This window comes from Phoenix dactylifera, chromosome 15, assembly GCF_009389715.1.
Source record: "Phoenix dactylifera cultivar Barhee BC4 chromosome 15, palm_55x_up_171113_PBpolish2nd_filt_p, whole genome shotgun sequence".
Taxonomy (NCBI): Eukaryota; Viridiplantae; Streptophyta; class Magnoliopsida; order Arecales; family Arecaceae; genus Phoenix; species Phoenix dactylifera.
Genome location: NC_052406.1, coordinates 7484769 through 7502958, shown reverse-complemented (window position 1 = coordinate 7502958; position 18190 = coordinate 7484769). Strand labels below are relative to the sequence as shown.

Sequence of the window (18190 nt, the reverse complement as noted above, 5' to 3'; positions counted from 1 at the left end):
GCTTTTCCTTATCAAATGATGTGGACTGAACTATCAGGCAAATAATTCCATATGACAAACTTGAATCCTCTTGAAGCAAAGAATGCTCATTTGGTCTCTCAAAAGGCAGGGTGATATTCTAGTAGTAGTATGACTTGAGAGGAAGTTCACAAGGCCTGTACTTGGGGAAATTAGCTAATTGCTTTATCAACGGCATGGAGGATGGAGCTATGAGGCAAACTAGGATCCTATTGAAGGTGAGAATGTTCTGTATTAATTCGATCTCTCTTAAAATGACAGGCTGCCCACCAAGGATAACCTACTTAGGAGGAATATCCAGGTCATTGCATATACCTATAAGCTACCAAAAACCACTCAAAAGGTCTGCTTCAAGTCTGTTGTGCAGCAAAATTAGAAGTTTCTGCTAGGCCTGGTGAGTCTCAGGTCTTTGAGATTGCTATCAAACACCTATCTAGAGATACCAGTCGGGTGGGTCTTTTTGGGTATCCGACCCATCCCGAACCTTAGGATTCTATTCAGCAAAATCCTATAGGATTTGGAACATGTTTGGGATTTAAAATTAAAACCCATTAGGGTTTAGAATTGGTTTGAAATTGGCCCTTCCGCTGCACGAAGCTGATGAAATATAATATATATATATCTTATAAAATTTTATAAAAACATATATATTGTGAGAAGACTTGAATCTCCCAACTCAAAGACATCTAACTACCACATTTACCAATAAGCTACAAAACTCATTTGTATTTAGATTATTTGCTAAATTATTTATAATTATTTTTAGTTAATATTATTGGCTCTTTTTTTTTTAATAATTTCGGTTCAGGTACCAGACCTGACCGGAATAACCTGATCCGAATAAAGATTGATCGGGCGAGTTCAGATACTCGCGGATTTACGGTTTTTTAATGGAACGGATTTGGAATTTTTGGGCAAATTCTTAATCGGACTTGGAACGGTTTTAGATAACAAAATTTTAAATAAGTTCAGGTACAAGTAGGGCAAATTTTGCTGGTACCCTATTTTTTGCTATTCCTACGCCTACCATGAATATCGCAGTTGAGTGGGATAAGATAGCAAACCCCCAGTCCTCAACCCCGCCTCTTATGCAAATACCAGAAGCCACACACTTCCAGTGACATATCCCTGAACGTGAGATTTGGGCGATCAAATTAAGAGTATCAACTATTGCTCAAGTTGCAGCAATCAAACAAACAGAAACTTTAACCACTCAGCAAGAACTTAAATCATGTGATCTTTCTCATCTTTTTAGTTCATGCCCATTGTATGCATACAAAGCTATATTGAGCCATTGACTCTTCCAGATATTTTTTTTATCCCCTCTCTTGGGAGCTGCATCAGCAAGATAGTATACAGACAAGCATGATCATCACAAAGTAGGAGAAAATATGACTCATCTCTGGCGTTCCAAAGTTTTTAACATGTTCTATTGGGCCAGCGGTCCGAACTTCATGGGCCAAACCGATTACATCAACAGTCGTGTTGGCCCATTCACTATGAACATAAATGGCCGACCCGGTCCAGTCCTCATTGCCAGGCCAAGCCCAATGGGTCGCCCAAGACACGAGCCAGGGTTTCGGGGTGGCCCTATAAAATGGCGATCTAGGGTTTTGCGGTCGATCTCTCGGCCCTCCTCCTGCTGCTCCTCTTTCCTTTGGCTTCAGGGAGCGAGCGTGCGAGAGCAGACGGCGAGGTAACAAGCCATGGTCCACGTTAGCTTCTACCGCAACTGTGAGTCTCTTTCCTGCTCTCCTCGTTCTTTATTCCAGATCTTGTTCTCTCTCGCTAGATTACTCGATTTGAAGTCGTTAATCGTTGATTTCAATCGTTTCTTGCCGGTTTTCTTTTTTATTTGGAACGTTTTGCTATTAATATAGCTAATTTTGCTCATTGTTTTTTCAATCTAGTTGAGTTAATCCTAATCGATGCGATATCGGCCTTTTTAGATGTACGTTTTATTTCTAGATTATATTCTAATGCTTTCTCTAGATTTACGTAATATCTGTTTTGCTACTGTTTTTTTTCTTTGTTATTTTAGGCATTGGGAATTCAGTTGGTATTTGTTACTTCAAAAAAATTGAGATTTTTATCCCGAGGTGTTCAATTTGATGGGGAGAACTGGAATAATAAGTCGATCACACTCGTTTGGAACAATTGGATCTCCATTTTAACAATTTGTATCTGTATGTTAAAAGCAGTTAAATCTCCAATATATGGGGAGATATATGTTTATACCTTACATCTTCTAAATTTTATTTTCATCAAATAGATTTTGATTTTGATTAGTTATGCTCGTATTTTTTTTTCCTTTTTGAGGATTTAGTATTGCTATCGATTATTTATATTATGTGGGATGTTTTACCGGAATAACACTAATATCTATAGATGGGAAGACTTTCAAGAAGCCCCGTCGTCCATATGAGAAGGAGCGTTTGGATGCGGAGCTGAAGCTTGTTGGAGAGTACGGGCTCCGGTGCAAGCGGGAGCTTTGGAGGGTCCAGTATGCACTGAGTCGCATCCGTAATGCTGCAAGGGAGCTCCTCACCCTCGATGAGAAGAATCCACGGAGGATATTTGAGGGAGAGGCCCTCTTGCGCCGGATGAACCGGTTCGGGCTTCTTGATGAGAACCAGAACAAGCTTGATTATGTTCTGGCCCTCACCGTGGAGAACTTCCTCGAGCGCCGGCTCCAGACACAGGTGTTCAAGTCTGGAATGGCCAAATCTATCCATCATGCCAGGGTCCTCATCAGGCAGCGCCACATCAGGTATGTCAGGCTGCAGTGTAGTTATTTACATGTTTTTGACGTTTTTGTGTCGATTTGGCTCGACCTGTACAGGGTACATTTTCTTGAATCCGACTACTTGAAAAACTTTGGTGGTTAGTCAGATACAGATATTGTAAAATGTGTCAGTAGTCATGTGCTACTTGGATGTCGAGCCAACCTGAATTCTACTTATAGACATATATTCATTTAGTCTATGGTACCTTGAAATTTCTGAAGTTAGGCTTTGTTTGGCTCTTTCATTAAAAAAAAAGGGAATAGCTAAAGTTTGGCTTGTGAGGATCATAATGCCACGAATTATTCCATTTTTTTTATTTGGGTCAACATTTGGGAATAACATTTGGATGATAACTTTTATGCCAGGAATAATTTATGACAGCTCTCCCTTGGAATAGCTAATGCTTTTCACAAGCATATTTGACTAGCATAACTATTCCTTTGTTTTGCCTCTTTCCCAAATGTTGTTTGACAAGTGTTAGCCTTAGTCTATGATTTATGCCTGCTTTATGCTTGAAACAAATGTAGCCTTCGGGAAAAAAAATGCTATATGGGATGACAAAAATAAAGAAGCCAGAGTTAATATCTAAATATTATTTTAAATATGTTAAAATATATATTAGTTGTGTAACTCTTCATTCTTCCTTTCATTTGCAATGCTCTTCATATAGTTCTTTGCTGAAAAAAGTGATACTGACTTCTAGAACAGTATAAAGCGACGAGACAGCAAACCAGTTTTTTGAAAGGCTCGCCTAGGTGCAAAGCATAGGTGAAGCCCACCCTAAGTAGTGCCTTGCCTGTGTTGAGGTAAAGCCCCTTCAGTGAGGTGCATAGGTAGCACAAATGTGTATTCCTTGTTGAGGCACTAGGGCACAAAATGGTCATGCCTTGCTTATATAAACTCAATTTGTTGGGCTTCTGCAGGACTAGATCATAGACTTTGATTAAAGCTGATCAAAGCTTCACAATTAAAAGTAAAGTCTTCAGAAATTAATTGACTTCAGCAGTGATGAAAAGTGGGAAAAGAGGAACTCATGGCAGTTTGAGGGTGGTGCAACAAACCTCTCCATTCTCTTGTTTTGCTGATGTGAAATGGGGGACAAAATCTTTTTCTGTGAAACAGGGGACTGGTCCCTTGTCGTCTTCTTCTTCTTTCATCATCATCTTCTTCTCAGCAGCTGCTGCTGCTGTGTGATGACAAACAGGGTGCCTAGTCTTTCTTTAATCCTTTTTCTTGTTCTGCTGATGTGAGGGGACAAAGCCTCTCTCTTTTTATTCTTCTTCTGGTTTGCTGATGCGAAACTGGGTACTAAATCCCTTTTTTTCCTTCATGCTGAAACAGGGTATTATCTTCTTCTTATTTTTGGTCTAAGTCCCCTGTTGCATTTGGATATTTGATGCAACCTAATATTTTTATACAATTCATAATTAGTAGTAATTTTGTGTGTTTTTTGTGCCTCAATTCGTCAAGGCGCGCTCCTTGCATTGCTCCTTGTGCCTAGGCTAAAAGAGACCAAAATGTGTTGTGTGCCTTGAGCCTTTGATAATTTTGTAGCAAATGATTGTAAAGTTAGACAATAAGTGCTGGTTGATGGCGTGATTTCTTATCTCCATTTTCTTTTTCTTTTTCTCTATATTTTTTCCTCTTTTCCATTTTTACCATAGATGCTTTTTTTCCCCAATAAGTTATGTGCACTTTTAATTTCTTATTTCAAGTGAAAATATATGGATGCACCATATGATGAGAATAAGTTAATGTTTCTCACGACGGTCGTCTGAGACAGTTTGATGTCTAGATTGATGCAACCTATTTTTCTCTGATGGTATCTTTATTTTTTTCCTATGGATCTTGTTTATGTTTTTGAATATCTTTTTTTCATTGTTCTTGCTTGAGAGTTGAGAGTGTGGTGATGATGATTTTGTCTGAAATTCTTGTGATTGAAAGAGCGACATTCTTCCTCTTTAACTATTCTGGAACTCCATGGTATCTCCATTTTGTGATTTATGTTAACTATTTTCTTTTCTCTTATGATATCTTTTTGCCTGGGCACAATAAGTAATAATATTATTCTTTTGTGAGATCACCAGATCTATGAGTAGCATTAATTTTAGTCCTTTTCATTTGGAGTCTCCCATTAGTTGTTTCGATAGTATTCTTGCCTTAAAGTTAGAAAGGACTTGTCAATACTGATATTTATGTAATATGCTTGTTAGATTAGTAGCAAATAGGCACCTATCATTATTATCTGGGCTTTGTCACATGTCTATATATATTTGTATGTGTGTGGCTACTGTGTGCCCCATGTTTACCACAGTCTAATCAAGGCACGGCTGAAAGCCCATATAACAATAGAAGGCTCAAATATTTTCCTTAGAGTCATTTGTATTTATTCACAAATAAAATTCCTGATCATCTATTTCTTTTAATAGTTGCTTCTTTCCTAATCAGAATGTTCGGTGTTTGTATTTTCGAATCGTTTGTTGTTCCCAGCAAATGCCTGGTTGGTAATCACCGTCACATTCATGAGACCGCTCCTGCAGCCCCCAGCTTGACAGTCCTCGAGTCAATGACTCAGGCTAACCTTTCAAGATGGCAGTTAATACATACAAAATAAAAAGAGGGCCTTGCAGATAAGTGAATATCCATGTCTCCTCACTTTAGTTCGAAGGTGATTCTCAGGCGGTCATAGATTGGCCGCCTCCCTACAACACATATACTTGCAAATCTCACCGTCTCTGCAGTGGTATGCTTGCTGAGCTATCCTTTTTCTTAATGCTACCTCATGTTTGCCAAGAGAGGTCACTTGACATGCTAACCGGGTATCAGAGTTTGCTTTATATAGCTTGACCGGTAAGTTGGGATCATGACTTCCCTTCCCCTTCCATGGTTCTAGCTAAGAGTGATTGTAGTTCGGTTTTGTTTCTTGTGGACTATTAGGACTACTATTTGGCATGTGTCATACATGTGCCTTTTGTATGGAGTGGAAATAGAAAGAAAAAGAGCTAATTTTTTTTGGAATAAACGGGAGAAAAGGAAAAGAACCATTAGAATCGTTCCTGGCTAGTCTGTCTCATAATTGGTACTTCTGTAAATATATCAAAAATTGGGTCAAATGTGGGTGGAGTCATACCTCCAAGAGTTTTGTTATAATAGCAGACAGGGTCTTTGTAAGTCAAAAAGAAAAATATGTCTTAGGTTAATATTAAACTGCCAAAGCACCCTTGGATGGCGTGAGCAGGTGCAATAAAAAAAGACTTGGTTAGAACTTAGAAGTTGGTTTGGTTTCATATCGGAAGGTCAAGAAAGAGGCATGGAATGAGAAGATAAACTGGTTAGGATCTGTGGTCAAGGAGATTTGAAATAGTTATGGTTTTGGAGGTAGAATGCCAAGTCATTGATTTGGTGGCAATGGTGATTGAAGGATTTGTTAATTGAGGCACAAACTACTAGGCAAGGCTAAGGTTCGTCATCTCGGTACCGGACCCTATACTGGTGCCTAGGGGTGCAAATGGGTCGGGTCGGATCTTGAGTGACTTTGACCCGATCCGATTTCTCGTTCAGATCCTAATTATAGACCCAGACCCGACCCAGTCTTCACCCAATTGAAGATTGGGTTGGGTCGGGTCCACAACCATAATTTTGGACCCAATGGGTCATTTGGGTCAGGTCGGATCTATGTATAACTTGGACTCGACCCGAATAATTCGGGTCTGATCCGGGTCGGGTCCATGTATAACCCAGACCCAACCCGAATAATTAGGGTCCGAGTCGGGTCTGGGTCGGATCCGGGTCAGGTTCGCATATGCGAGTAAGTGACGGCGGCATGTCAAAGAGGGGAGAGGAGGAGGAAGAAAACAGCATCGGGAGATGTCGGCATCATGTTTGCATGTGAGATCGAAGGAGGAGGAGGGCAATGTCTAGAGAGGGCGACGTTAGGGTCACATGTGAGATCTAAGGAGGAGTTGGAAGAGGGTGCATGGCATCGTGATCGGGGTAAGATCCGAGGGGGAAAAGTGTGGCATTTGGGTTGCAGGTGAGATCCGAGGAGTAAGAGGGTGGGTCTGGGGTTGCAGGTGAAATCCGAGGAGGAAGAGGGTGGTGTCGGGGTCGCAAGTGAGATCCAAGGAGGAGGAAGAGGGTTTCGGAGGAGGGACATACCTTGGGAGAAGGGACGAAGCACGCCGAAGTTGCCGAACACAGAAGAGATGCACGGGCGTGCAGAAGGGGGAGATCAATTTGGGAAGGAAGGGTCTTCTCGACTTCTTCAGATCTAGGGTTCCTCTGCCAGACAGGGGGCTCGGATTCCAAAACCTCCAACGTCCAACGTTCTCCTTGGTGGCGACTTCGAGTCCTGCTTCATTGACTATGGCCTCGTTCCCTGGCTCCTCCCCTCCCACGACGACGACGACCACCTCCCCTCCTCCCTCTTCTACTGCGCCCCGGAGACCCGCCACCCCTGTTCCCGCTTTTTCACCCCTCACTCTGACGTCTACAGCTTCGACGCCCTCCTTGAGCTCCCGACCGGCAAAACCCCATTCCACGACCTCGTCCAAAAGCACAGTGTCGACATCCCCCGATGAGTCTGCTCGGTACGTGAGGAGACGGAGTGAGGATCCGGCCTCGGGCAACGAGACCTCGGAGGAGAAGTTGGCGGCCTATGGCCCTCCAGATCTAGGCTTGCGGCCTGCGGGTCTAAACGGGTAATCCAAGTTCGGGTCGGATCGGATCAGATCTTTTGATAAACGATCCAAAATTGACCCAAAAAAAATGGGTCGGGTCGGGCCGCGTCGGAGTGAGATTGGGTTGACCCAGACCGGACTCGAAAAATAGAACATGTCCAAATTTAGGACCCGGCCCCGTGGGTCCTAAAATTCTACGCGGGTCGGGTCACGGGTTAACCCGACCCATTTGCAGCCTTACTGGTACTAGACTAGCACCATATTGGCACGGTATGTTATGATGTCCTTTCAGCGTACCGACACTCTGTACGCCTCTCATATAGGGTACTGGTACTGAACCCGGTACGGGGTGTACCGTTCGGTTTGGCCTGGTACGGCGAACCCTGGGCAAGGCTTTTATCAATCATATTTTTGGTTTTAAGATATAATTTTGGTTTTCTTTTCAGCGTCTTGCCCCTCTATTTATTACCTGCAGTCATAATATAACTGTAATATAGTTTCCAATTTCATTTTGGAAAATCAGATTTTTAGTTGATTTTGGGATTATCATGATGGCACAATAGATTTTTGTTTTTAAAAAAAACAATGTTGTGTTTGGTTCTTACGCAGAAATGCTATAAAATGTCATATCATTACTGGCTCATAGTTCTGAGTTATTCCATCAAACACTCTCAGGATGCCATGCTATCACGTCAGTTTTATTTTACTTGTTTAGTCTGTCTTTGAATGATCAAGCTTTTCTTTAAGGAGATTTTATTTTCTTCCTTATGCTTCAAAATCTAGAATTCTGACCATTAACCAATTCTTCACAATTCATTAAGTTTGAACTGCTATAAATATTCTTGTTTTTCTTGTCCCTTGTGAAAGCATGGGCTTTGTTTCTGTTTCTTGTTCCATTATTCTTTTTTCATGACTTCGGTTTGTTAGTTAAGCAGCAGTCCTGTTTTGCAATATTTTTGCACTACAACCACCTCTACTCTATAACTACTAAGCATGGTGCCATGCTTATCTCATATCGGTCGTATGACGCAGCATCTAGCTTTCTCATGTATGAAAAGAAAGTTGATTGTTTTCTTTCATTTTCTGTTGGCTAATTACATATTTAAAATATATCTAACCATCACAATTTCTTTCATACTATGTTCTGATGGTTTCTGTATAAGGATTAGCTCTATAATTCTCACTTTTTGACCCTGATGTGGTCCTGTGGATGTCTTGAATAAATTCCTTTGAACCTCCTGTTGCAGGGTGGGCCGCCAGGTGGTGAACATTCCTTCCTTTATGGTGAGGGTTGACTCGGCTAAGCACATTGATTTTGCTCTCAATAGCCCATTTGGTGGAGGCCGCCCTGGAAGAGTGAAGCGAAAGAACCAGAAGGCAGCAGCCAAAAAGGCAGCAGGAGGTGATGGTGATGAGGAAGATGAAGATTAAGAGCTTGATTATGGTCCTAGTAGCAAATAATTGTCAATTTAGTTTCTAAAATATTGCTATGAAGACTCTTGTTAGATTCAGCTAGTAAACCATCTTGTTCTTTCTTTTCTGACTATTGGAATATGATTTTGTGTTGCTCTATTCTCTCAGCTCTTATTTGGATGTTATATATGTTGATGTTATATTATGAGAGTATGCTGAAAGTGGATTGCATCACCGATGTGATGCAGTAGTTTGCACTGATTTTTCCTTCCAGTTTTGCTTGTCTGTTTTGAATTATTTGCTTTAAGGTTTACTCTGTTTCGTTTTCTCAGGGTTATATGTTTTTGTCACTATTTCTAGAAATTATTGGTGCTTCTTTTAAAGTGTGTGTAAGATGAAGTGAAATAATAGTGGATAAGGATTGTTGTGAAGTTATAAAATTATGTAAGGTTGTTGTGTATCGGTCTTTTCCACCTTAATGGCTGCAATTTACAACGGCTACTGTTGTGGGAAAGGAGATGCTGTTTTTGGATTGAATTGCTGGGTAGATCAGCAGCATGTTTCAGAAGGGTACAAAATTGCTGTTCTTTCGCATTGTTTGCGACTTATGAGTCTAATAACTGGAACGATAATAACTATTCTTCATGTCCAATAAAAGCCAGTGGCGGATCTGAGAATTTTCTTCTAGCTGGAATTAGATGCTAGGGCAGGACTGACATATTGGATGAATTCAGATGTATTACAGCACGAATCGGATTTTTTGAGAAACGTATCGAGAGAGAATTTGATTTAGGAATTGATGATCTTTTAACAATACCTTCTAAGGGATGGTTAGTCCAAGACAGTGTAGATATCAGAGTTTTTGGAAACAAATGTTGTCGTAAGTATAGCAGCATTTCTAAAGTATTTGGGCCTACCGAGCATGGAAAGTTGGATATCCGGCTTCAAATGTAGGAGGTCTCATTAGGTAGGTTTACAACGAACATCAGCAGGTCTCACAATCTTAAAATTGGCGATATCAGGTTGGGTAGAAACTAGATCTTCCGGTTTAGTAAGCAGATTTACTCCCAACATTATTTTGTCTTAAAATATCGTTAACGAGAGAAACTGTTAAATCTAATTCCATTAGAGCAACTAACCTTGGAGCTGGTAAAAAGTTTAGAGCAATTTCTGCTTGCCTCGTAAAAAGTATCTCTTATTTTCAGATAGAACCTGAGATTTAAAACTAAAATTTGTGAGCACAGCAATGTCTAAACTTTGCCCACCCATTATATCTCAATTTTGAATGAGTTTTTTAAAATTCCACTTTTCACTTTTATTCTAAAATATCCTCTATTTTTTGATTAAAAAAATCCTCCATGTTTTGACCAAAAAAACTCTTCTATTTTTTGATTAAAAAACTTTTTATTTACTAAAAAGAAAGGAATTTAGTTATTAACAATGTAACATGCAAGGTATTCAATTATTTTTGTAATCACTTTAGAAATCAAGAACACCTTTAGAACACACACTTTGGTATATTTTTTTCATCGAGCAAGAAATATGTTTCTTGGCTTTGCCGTTGAGAATCTCATTGTTCAAAGTATCCTGAACTTTTTATGTTTTAAAGTCAAGTGGTGCCTTTTTGTCCGGGGAGATTTGTCCCAGCTGCGACTCCAGGAGTCAAACAGCTGCACTTGGGAATTCGTGCTAGAATCGTATGGAACGGACTTACATGTCTTCCCCGCACGACTCTCAAAATCAATGGCTCGTTGTTCCACCCGAATCAGTTGGTAATTAAAGAGCCAGCGTGTCCTCGATGATTGCCTCTAGCCATGACCCACCGTTAACCCCTACGTGGCACCGTCATACCCGGCGTCGCCGCGACGACTCTCTTTCTGACCCTGACACCTCCGCCCCCGCCCCACTCAAAACGCCCAACCCCCTCCACGTGTCTCCTCACGTGCCCCCCATGTGCCCCTTGGTCACGTGGTCGTGATGGTGATCTTGGACAGCACAACTAGGCCGTAGGTTCTTGGTGCTATATATGCCCGTACAGATTTTCGGAATAGAAGAATTCTGTAGGAGGAGATAGCCAAAATCAACCAACTGGGTCATCCTCTACTAGTAGCTGGGGATTTCAATTGCATAGATGGCCCGCGAAAGAAGATGGGGAAAAGAGCTTTACCAACAAGCGGGAGGTTAGAGAGTTTTAGAACTTCGTCACATGTAATGGTCTGGTGGACCTTGGCTTTGATGGCCCCAGGTTTACGTGGTGCAACAATCGTCAGGGGTAGGTCAGGGTTTGGGAGCGTATAGACAAAGTCTTCGCCATAGGCAGTTAGGTGTAGAGCTTTCCGGACTACCGAGTGAGTCACCTACCTCGGATCACTGCCCGATCTTGGTTAGTACCTCCTCCCCTACTCCTTTTCGTTGTCCATTTAGATTCGAAAAACTATGGTTGTCATACCCCCGCTCTTAGGAGGTGGTCCGTGAGGCTTGACGAGTACCAGTTAGGGGGAATGCTATTTACAGAGTTTCCCACAAATTGGAGTTAACCAGGCGGCGATTGCAGCGGTGGAATAGGAAGCAGGTAGGTAACATCTTTAGAAGGGTGGAGGAGGCCGAGGAGGCTATTTCCAGGCTACAAACTCAGGAGATGCAGGGAGGTGGGTTGTCTCCAAGGGAGCTAGAGGAGCTTAGATCCTATATGTCTACCCATGATTCATTTCTTCGCCAACAGGAAACTTTTTGGAGGCAAAAGTTCTGGGTCCAGTGGATTAGGGAGGGGGATCGGAACACCAGATTCTTCCATCAGTCTACTATCATCCGGAGGCAGAAGAACAGAATCAGAAGTTTCAAGGATACAAATGGCCAGATGACGGAGGACCTAGTTGCTGTTAGGCGGGTGTTGGAATTGTTCTTCAAATTCAGGTGGACAGACTAGGCGGACAGGGAAGGTTCCCCTTTGATGCCACTGCCTTCTGCCAGAGTCACAGAGGAGGAGAATGCTGATTTAATTAGGGCTATCTCTGCAGATGATATTAGGGAGGCTCTATGGTCATTGGGGGAGGACTGGGCTCTGGGTTCGGACGACTTCTCCCTAGTTTTCTTCAGGAGGTATTGGTCAGTCATCAGTCAGGATGTGGTGGAGGTCATATAGCAGTTCTTCAGCTCGGTAGTCCTACCAACAGTTTGGAAAAGGACATTTGTTACTCTGATTTCGAAAAGGATGGATGCCTCGGAGCCGGCCCACCATCGGCTGATCAGCTTGTGTGCGACCTTGTACAAGGCTACGACAAAGGTTCTTGTCGCCAGGCTTCGGGGTGTTCTATCTAGACTTATCAGCCAGGAGCAAGGTACATTTGTGGAAGGGCGCAGTATCACAGACAACATTCTCATTACCCAGGAGTTCATGTTTGATCTTCAGAGAGCTTCGAGTCGGAGGAGCTTGATAAGCATTAAGCTAGACATGGAGAGGGCCTATGATAGGATGGGATGGGACTTTTTGCGGAGTTCATTGGTGAGTTTTGGTTTCCATGAGTAGTGGATTGACTGGATTATGGGGTGTGTGTCTTCTCCCACTTTCGCCATCCTGGTGAACGGCTGACCCACACAATTCTTCGAATCGGTGATTAGTCTCCAATGGGGCTGCCCGTTGTCCCCATTGCTCTTTATTCTTTGCTTTGATACGCTATCCATGGCCCTTCGGCATGTGGCTGAGCAGCAAACCCTAGAGGTGTATAGTCCGGCATTGGGGGCGTACCAGATATCACATCTATTATTCGCCAATGACTGTCTATTACTGGTTCGGGTGACGTGGTAGGTGGCAAGGGTGATCCGGGACATCCTGGATGATTATTGTTCTGCCTTGGGTCAGCAGGTGAATAGGGCCAAGTTTGCTATTTGTTTCAGTCCGAGGATTCAGCTGCAGGTCAAGGCCTCCATCCAAGAGATCCTAGGCATGGGGGAGTAGGAGGGCACCATGAGATACCTTGGGGTTTCCATCACTGGCCGGCATTTTCGGCATTGTGACTGTTCAGAGGTTGAGCTAAGTATCAAGCGCAGACTAGAGGGATGGTAGATGGATGCTCTTTCCGTGATGGGACGGATCACCATAGTGCAGTCGGCCTTGAGCTCGATGCTGGTGTACTTGCTAGCTAATACATTGATCCTGATGAGTCTTTTGAGATCCTTGGAGCAGGTGTTCAGAGACTTCATATGGGGCAGGTGAGAGGGCAGGATGGGCATTCATTTGATTGCGTGAGAGGTTGTTTGCCAGCTGCTCAAATATGGTGGATTGGGGGTTCAATCATTGTTGGTGAGGCGGAAGGTTTTAGCGGCGCGGTGCGCCGCCAAGTTTATCTTGGGGTCGGACAGCCTGTGGAGCGGCTTATTGAGGGCCAAGTATGGTGCTTACTCGACTGGGGTGGAGCTTCAGGTCGGGTGTCATGTCATTGTTCCTTCATGTGGCGGGAGATTTACTTCTCCGCCCTATCGGTTCTACCGACGATCAGGTGGATGACTGGGGATGGGCAGTCTGTTGATGTTCTGGAAGATAGGTGGTTGACGGAGCTTCTACTTTGTTGGATGCCGACGATGGTCAATTCAGTGAGATTTTCCGGACTCAGAATTAGTGATCTGATGGTTCCCGACGTGGACTAGTGGGATAAGGGTTTGATTAGGGAGGCCTTCGGGGCACAGTTAGCTAAGAGGGTACTTGCCATCCCGATACCCTGGGGTGGGTTGGACAGACTGGTGTGGGCTGCATTTGGATCGGTTAGGGCGCGGTCGGCTAACATACATGCTATGCTGGGGGACATGGTGGTTAGGCGATGTGATGACAGTTGGATTTGGAGGATGCGTGTCCACCCCCAAGTGGCCCTGTTCATCTGGAAGGTGGTATGGGACTGCCTGCTTGCCAGGTGTATGCTGGCCAGGAGGAGAGTCAGAATTCCGTAGATGTGTGTGGACTACCCGAATTCGGTGGAGACTTTTAGCCATGCTCTGTTTGAGTGCCCCCGGGTAGCTCAGGTTTGGAGGAGGACATCGTTTTCCCTGCCGGGGTCTGGTATTGCGGTGGGGGAGTTCCTTCGGCAGGTGAGGTCCGCCATACGATCTCCGAGCACTGCAAGGTGGAGAGTTCCTGCTGTTTACTTGGTGTACCATATTTGGCTGGACAGGAATGCCCGAGTTTTGAGGATAGGAGGGCTCCTATGAGGTATGTTGTGGAGCGAGCCCTCCATCAGGCAGTGGAGGTCATTGAGACTGTTGAGACTGATTCATCTACGGTGGCTAAGGACATCTTAAGCCCCCTCTCCGCTTTTATAGCGCCTAAGTTTGCTCTTGTTTCTTGGGATCCCCTATCCCCTGGTCATCTTAAGGTGAATTTTGATGGGAGCTTGCCCAGCGGTGGTGATGGTGCGGGAGTGGCATTTATGATCAGAGAATTTCAGGTTGATTGCGGCGGGGGGCGTCGTTCCTTTGAGGCATCAGTATTTGGGGCGGAGCTCAGGGCTGCATCGGAGGGACTCTCCTATGCGAGATATGTTCTGGAGACAGGCTACATCATCCTGAAGGGAGACTCAGCCTCGCTGATTGTGCGCCTATGAGAGGGGAGGCCGGAGGAGGCAGAGCATCCTCTTCTAGTTGACACATGCCATTTGCTTCGGGAGTGTCGTGCGGTCCAGGTCAGGCACGTCCTTAGGAGGGTGAACCAAGCTGCTGACTAGGTTGCCTCATTTGCTGCTCATCATTCGGAAGGTGTCCTTTGGACCCAACTATTTTTCGTTTCTTCTACGTTGTGTAGCCTTATTGCTAGTGATGCAGTTGGTTGTGCTTACGCGAGAGCAGTGTGAGCAGCCGATGTACCCCCCCAAAAAAACCCTACCTCCTCCTCCATCTGCCCCTCTCCTTTCTATAAATGCATCTTCCCCTCTTGGGAATAAGGCGATGATCGGGTCGTCCGTCCGCTGATACCAGAGTTTGGAACGAGTCCTTCTTCAATTCAATCTTGTTTTTTTTCATTTTTTTTACATATCATTTTACTTTGGCGATCGATCTTTTCCTATTCTTTCTCATCATAGATGATGTTTTTTCCCCAATTTCAATTTAACAGGATTTTTTTTCTCTTTTACTTCAAAGGAAAAAAAAAAAGCAACACTAATTCATCATTTCTCATAAATTTCATCATTTCTTTCTTCCTTTCCTTTTCTAATTTATTGATGGAATTTATTTGAAATATCTATAATATTAATTTTTTTAATCTTTGGCGACAGTTAGCGCACCTCGTTTACCCTTATACGTTTATCCCCCACGGTCCTATCCTCCTCCTCCTGAAATCTGAACCACTTCGTACACCTCACCAAATGACTGATTCTACCCCTGTGATTCCATCAAATACCCTTACTCCTAGGGGTATGAAAGTCATTTCATATCCACATATATATTCTTTTTCTTCGCTCAAAATTGCCTTTATACCCTCATTCATTAACCGAACCCTACCTAACTTTTCCCACGAACTTCCGCTTGGCGCAGGTCCGGACGGGAAGGAAACACGCTTACCGGCGGAGCCGGAACTCCATTTCAGTCTTCCATTATTTTTTTTTTATTCCTTGTCTACCCCTGTTCTATTTGTACAAAATAGACTGTCTATGTGTAGGTAAAATTGTCAGTCTTGTAGGGGCGTACGTGGAAAGAGAATTGTTTTGCTCTTTCGGTGTAACTTCTAATCGCGCTTTTTCCGTGTGTGTAACCGTCAGCTCAACTAACTCTCTGTGACCGCGGGAGGGAGAAGCGAAACGTGCACTGATTGGATGGTGGGGGCCACATCATTATCGCGGGCCCCACCGTAGCTAAGGATTAAGCCCGCATCACGTTCTGAGGCTGGTAAATCCGGACGCCGACTCCTCGCGCCCAATTGGCCGTCATCCCTCGCCGCCAGCCGTCCGATCTCGCACCCTCGATCAGCATCTTCGTGGGACCCATGTCCGTTCCGTTGCTCCGCCGGAACCACTTAATCCCCATCACTGAAATCCCCTCACAATGCTATCCCTTTCTTTTGATCGCCACTCGCCACGAGGGTAGGATTCTTAATGTGGTTCCGGCGTGCACCGGAACGGTCTGAACGCAGAGGGGAGTCCAACTTTTTTTTTTTTTTCTTTTATTGTAGTTAGATAGCGAAACCTTCTCACATGAGGTACGGACAGAATTGGAGAGCTGGAAGCAGGCAAGAAGGTGAGAAATAGAATAAAATAAAGGCGACCGAGAGTAGTAGAAGAAGAAGGAGAAGAAGAAGATGCATTACATGAGATTTAGATTTCTCAGCGGTGGTTGCTGGTCGGTTGCTTGGGGAAACAACTCGATCGAGCCTAAAACCTCAAAGAAATGTACATGAAAAGGAAAGAAAAAAAAAAAGAAGAGCTAACGCTACTCCTGGTCCGGTCCTAAGCTTATAAATAGTTGTACATTAGGATATAGTAACGGTAAGACTAACTCTCATATTTAAGACCGAAGGAGGCTCCGGACAATCTCGGCGTGGGCGCTGTTGGTGTCCATGGTGGCCAAGAGATCGGAGAGGCGGTCGCTGAGGTCGTCGACCTCCCGGTGGAGGCTCTTGATGTAGTTGCATGTCTCCTTTAGTAGCTTGGAGGCCGAAGCCTGCTTCAGTACATAAATATTGTGAGAGCTCTGATTAGACTTCACATCCAGCTCAACATGGTATGGGAAAATGGTGGGTAGGTTGGAAGCTTACCCTGCTAGTGCCTCGTCGGCGGCTCTCAGGGAGTATAGACTGGAGCTTGGAGATGAGCTCATTGATCTCCTCCTCTGTGATCCTGGACCTTCTGCTGGACATTCTTGAGGGGTTTGGATGGGGAACGAGGGGGAAATCGGAAGGAAGGAAATGGTGTGAGAGAGACGGAAAGGGAGAGAAAGGAAGGGAAATTTATAGCGGGGGAGAAAGGAGGTGGGAGAGGGAGAAAGAGATGGAGGGGCATGTAAAAAGGCAAGCTAATGAGAACATATATTAAGAAAGTTTCAAGGGCCTACATGTCCCTTACTGTTTTTCGTGGTAGGCCCATCTTGCTCATCCTGCTGCACTCACCGCTTTCCATGGCATTCTAATCCAAGCAATAAATTTCTTCTCCGGAATTCTTAAGAACATGGGAATATTGTATGATTCGTGATTTTTCCCCGGGCCGTACTATGATATTGTGTGATTAGATAGTTGATGGAGCCCAGATCTTTTTAGAGTGATCATAAACTCCATGATGATATCATTATTGTCGTCGGAGCCATACTCTTTAGCTATTTGCCTCTTCCGTGCTTGTTACTTGTAAAACTAATATTATTTTTTGTTTAATTCTAAATTTTAAGTTTCTTTCTTTCGAAATTTTATTTGTTCCATTACCTCCTACACTCGTGGCAAATCTTTTCTTTTTTTTTTCAATAAATACTCGATCTAAGCCGATTCATTGGCAAACTCATGCCGTATGTCGACCATGTTAAGCTCTTGCTCCTCGTCATCTTTCTCCCACTTGCCTGCGACTAGGATTAAAATAAACTCGGGACTTCTGAACTCTTGCTCCATACAGTAGAGGCTTTACCCACCCAAGTCTTAAATTAATTACTTCTACACTAAACCCAAAAGATGCCTTGTCTCCCTTGTGGTTGAGAATAGCACCACCTCCCGTCCTGTTCGTTGTCTTCTCTTCTGGAGAAGACCTCTCAGGTAAACATAATCTCCATCGATCCCACCATGTTCGCTTAGGAAGCCTTTAAATATATGATTAATTCGAGGCCGCGCGTGCTTGGAGATTATGGTACGCAACTGGCCGGGGTGGCTGAGAGTTTTAAGGCACGGTTAATTACATCCAATAACAAGCTCGAGAGTTTAACTTCCTCAACCCCAAGTAGCTTCAGTGCGACACATGGTGGCCCCGGGGTCGGAGGCGAAGGGGCGCCCTGAGAGCACGGCCGGCATGGTTGGCTCCGGTCCCTCCGACGTGGTGTGGCACTGCCACGTGGGGCCACTCAGGCACCCCGGGGTACAGCCACGTGACCCGGCGTGGCTGGCGAGCCCATGCTGCACGGAGCCATGGCCCATTTATGGCGATCATGTGATGCAGGTTCCCAGGGCTCGGATGCATCAGATCGAGGCCTCCTTCTAGCTCGCACCGGTGGTTGGTTAGGGGTGTAAAAGTGGGCACCTCACCAACCCAACCCTGGCCTAGAGCCCTAGCAGAGGGGAGGGGGCCCTCCCGTCCTTGAGAACTATTTGTCAGAGAGGCGAAGTCCTCTTGGAAGCAGCACAAC

The 18190-nt window shown here is 44.2% G+C and overlaps 2 protein-coding genes and 1 non-coding gene across 4 annotated transcripts; 2 read left to right on the top strand and 1 right to left on the bottom strand.

Annotated features, from left to right (window-relative positions):
• The first annotated feature begins 1618 nt into the window (after positions 1-1618).
• LOC103720232 (40S ribosomal protein S9-2-like) lies at positions 1619-9157 on the top strand. The gene is made up of 3 exons (XM_039134302.1): positions 1619-1752; positions 2407-2788; positions 8731-9157. Exons 1-3 carry the CDS (start codon positions 1725-1727, stop codon positions 8912-8914), a joined length of 594 nt encoding a protein of 197 aa, XP_038990230.1. The 5' UTR covers positions 1619-1724; the 3' UTR covers positions 8915-9157.
• On the top strand, positions 4535-4628 carry LOC113463594. The gene has a single exon (XR_003388095.1). It is a non-coding gene; the product is annotated as a small nucleolar RNA Z161/Z228 (small nucleolar RNA).
• A 6988-nt stretch (positions 9158-16145) lies between the features above and the next one.
• LOC103720226 (transcription factor ILI5-like) lies at positions 16146-17214 on the bottom strand. Of its 2 annotated transcripts, none has more exons than XM_039134301.1 (2): positions 16629-17214; positions 16146-16537 (listed from the first exon to the last, which is right to left on the bottom strand). In XM_039134301.1, the coding sequence occupies exons 1-2, from the start codon at positions 16728-16730 to the stop codon at positions 16379-16381; spliced, it is 261 nt and encodes an 86-aa protein (XP_038990229.1). In that variant the 5' UTR covers positions 16731-17214; the 3' UTR covers positions 16146-16378. The 2 variants fall into 2 exon arrangements, with proteins under 2 accessions (XP_038990229.1, XP_026665456.1); XM_026809655.2 differs by having other exon boundaries at positions 16146-16534; positions 16629-17014.
• Between the last annotated feature and the right edge of the window lie 976 nt (positions 17215-18190).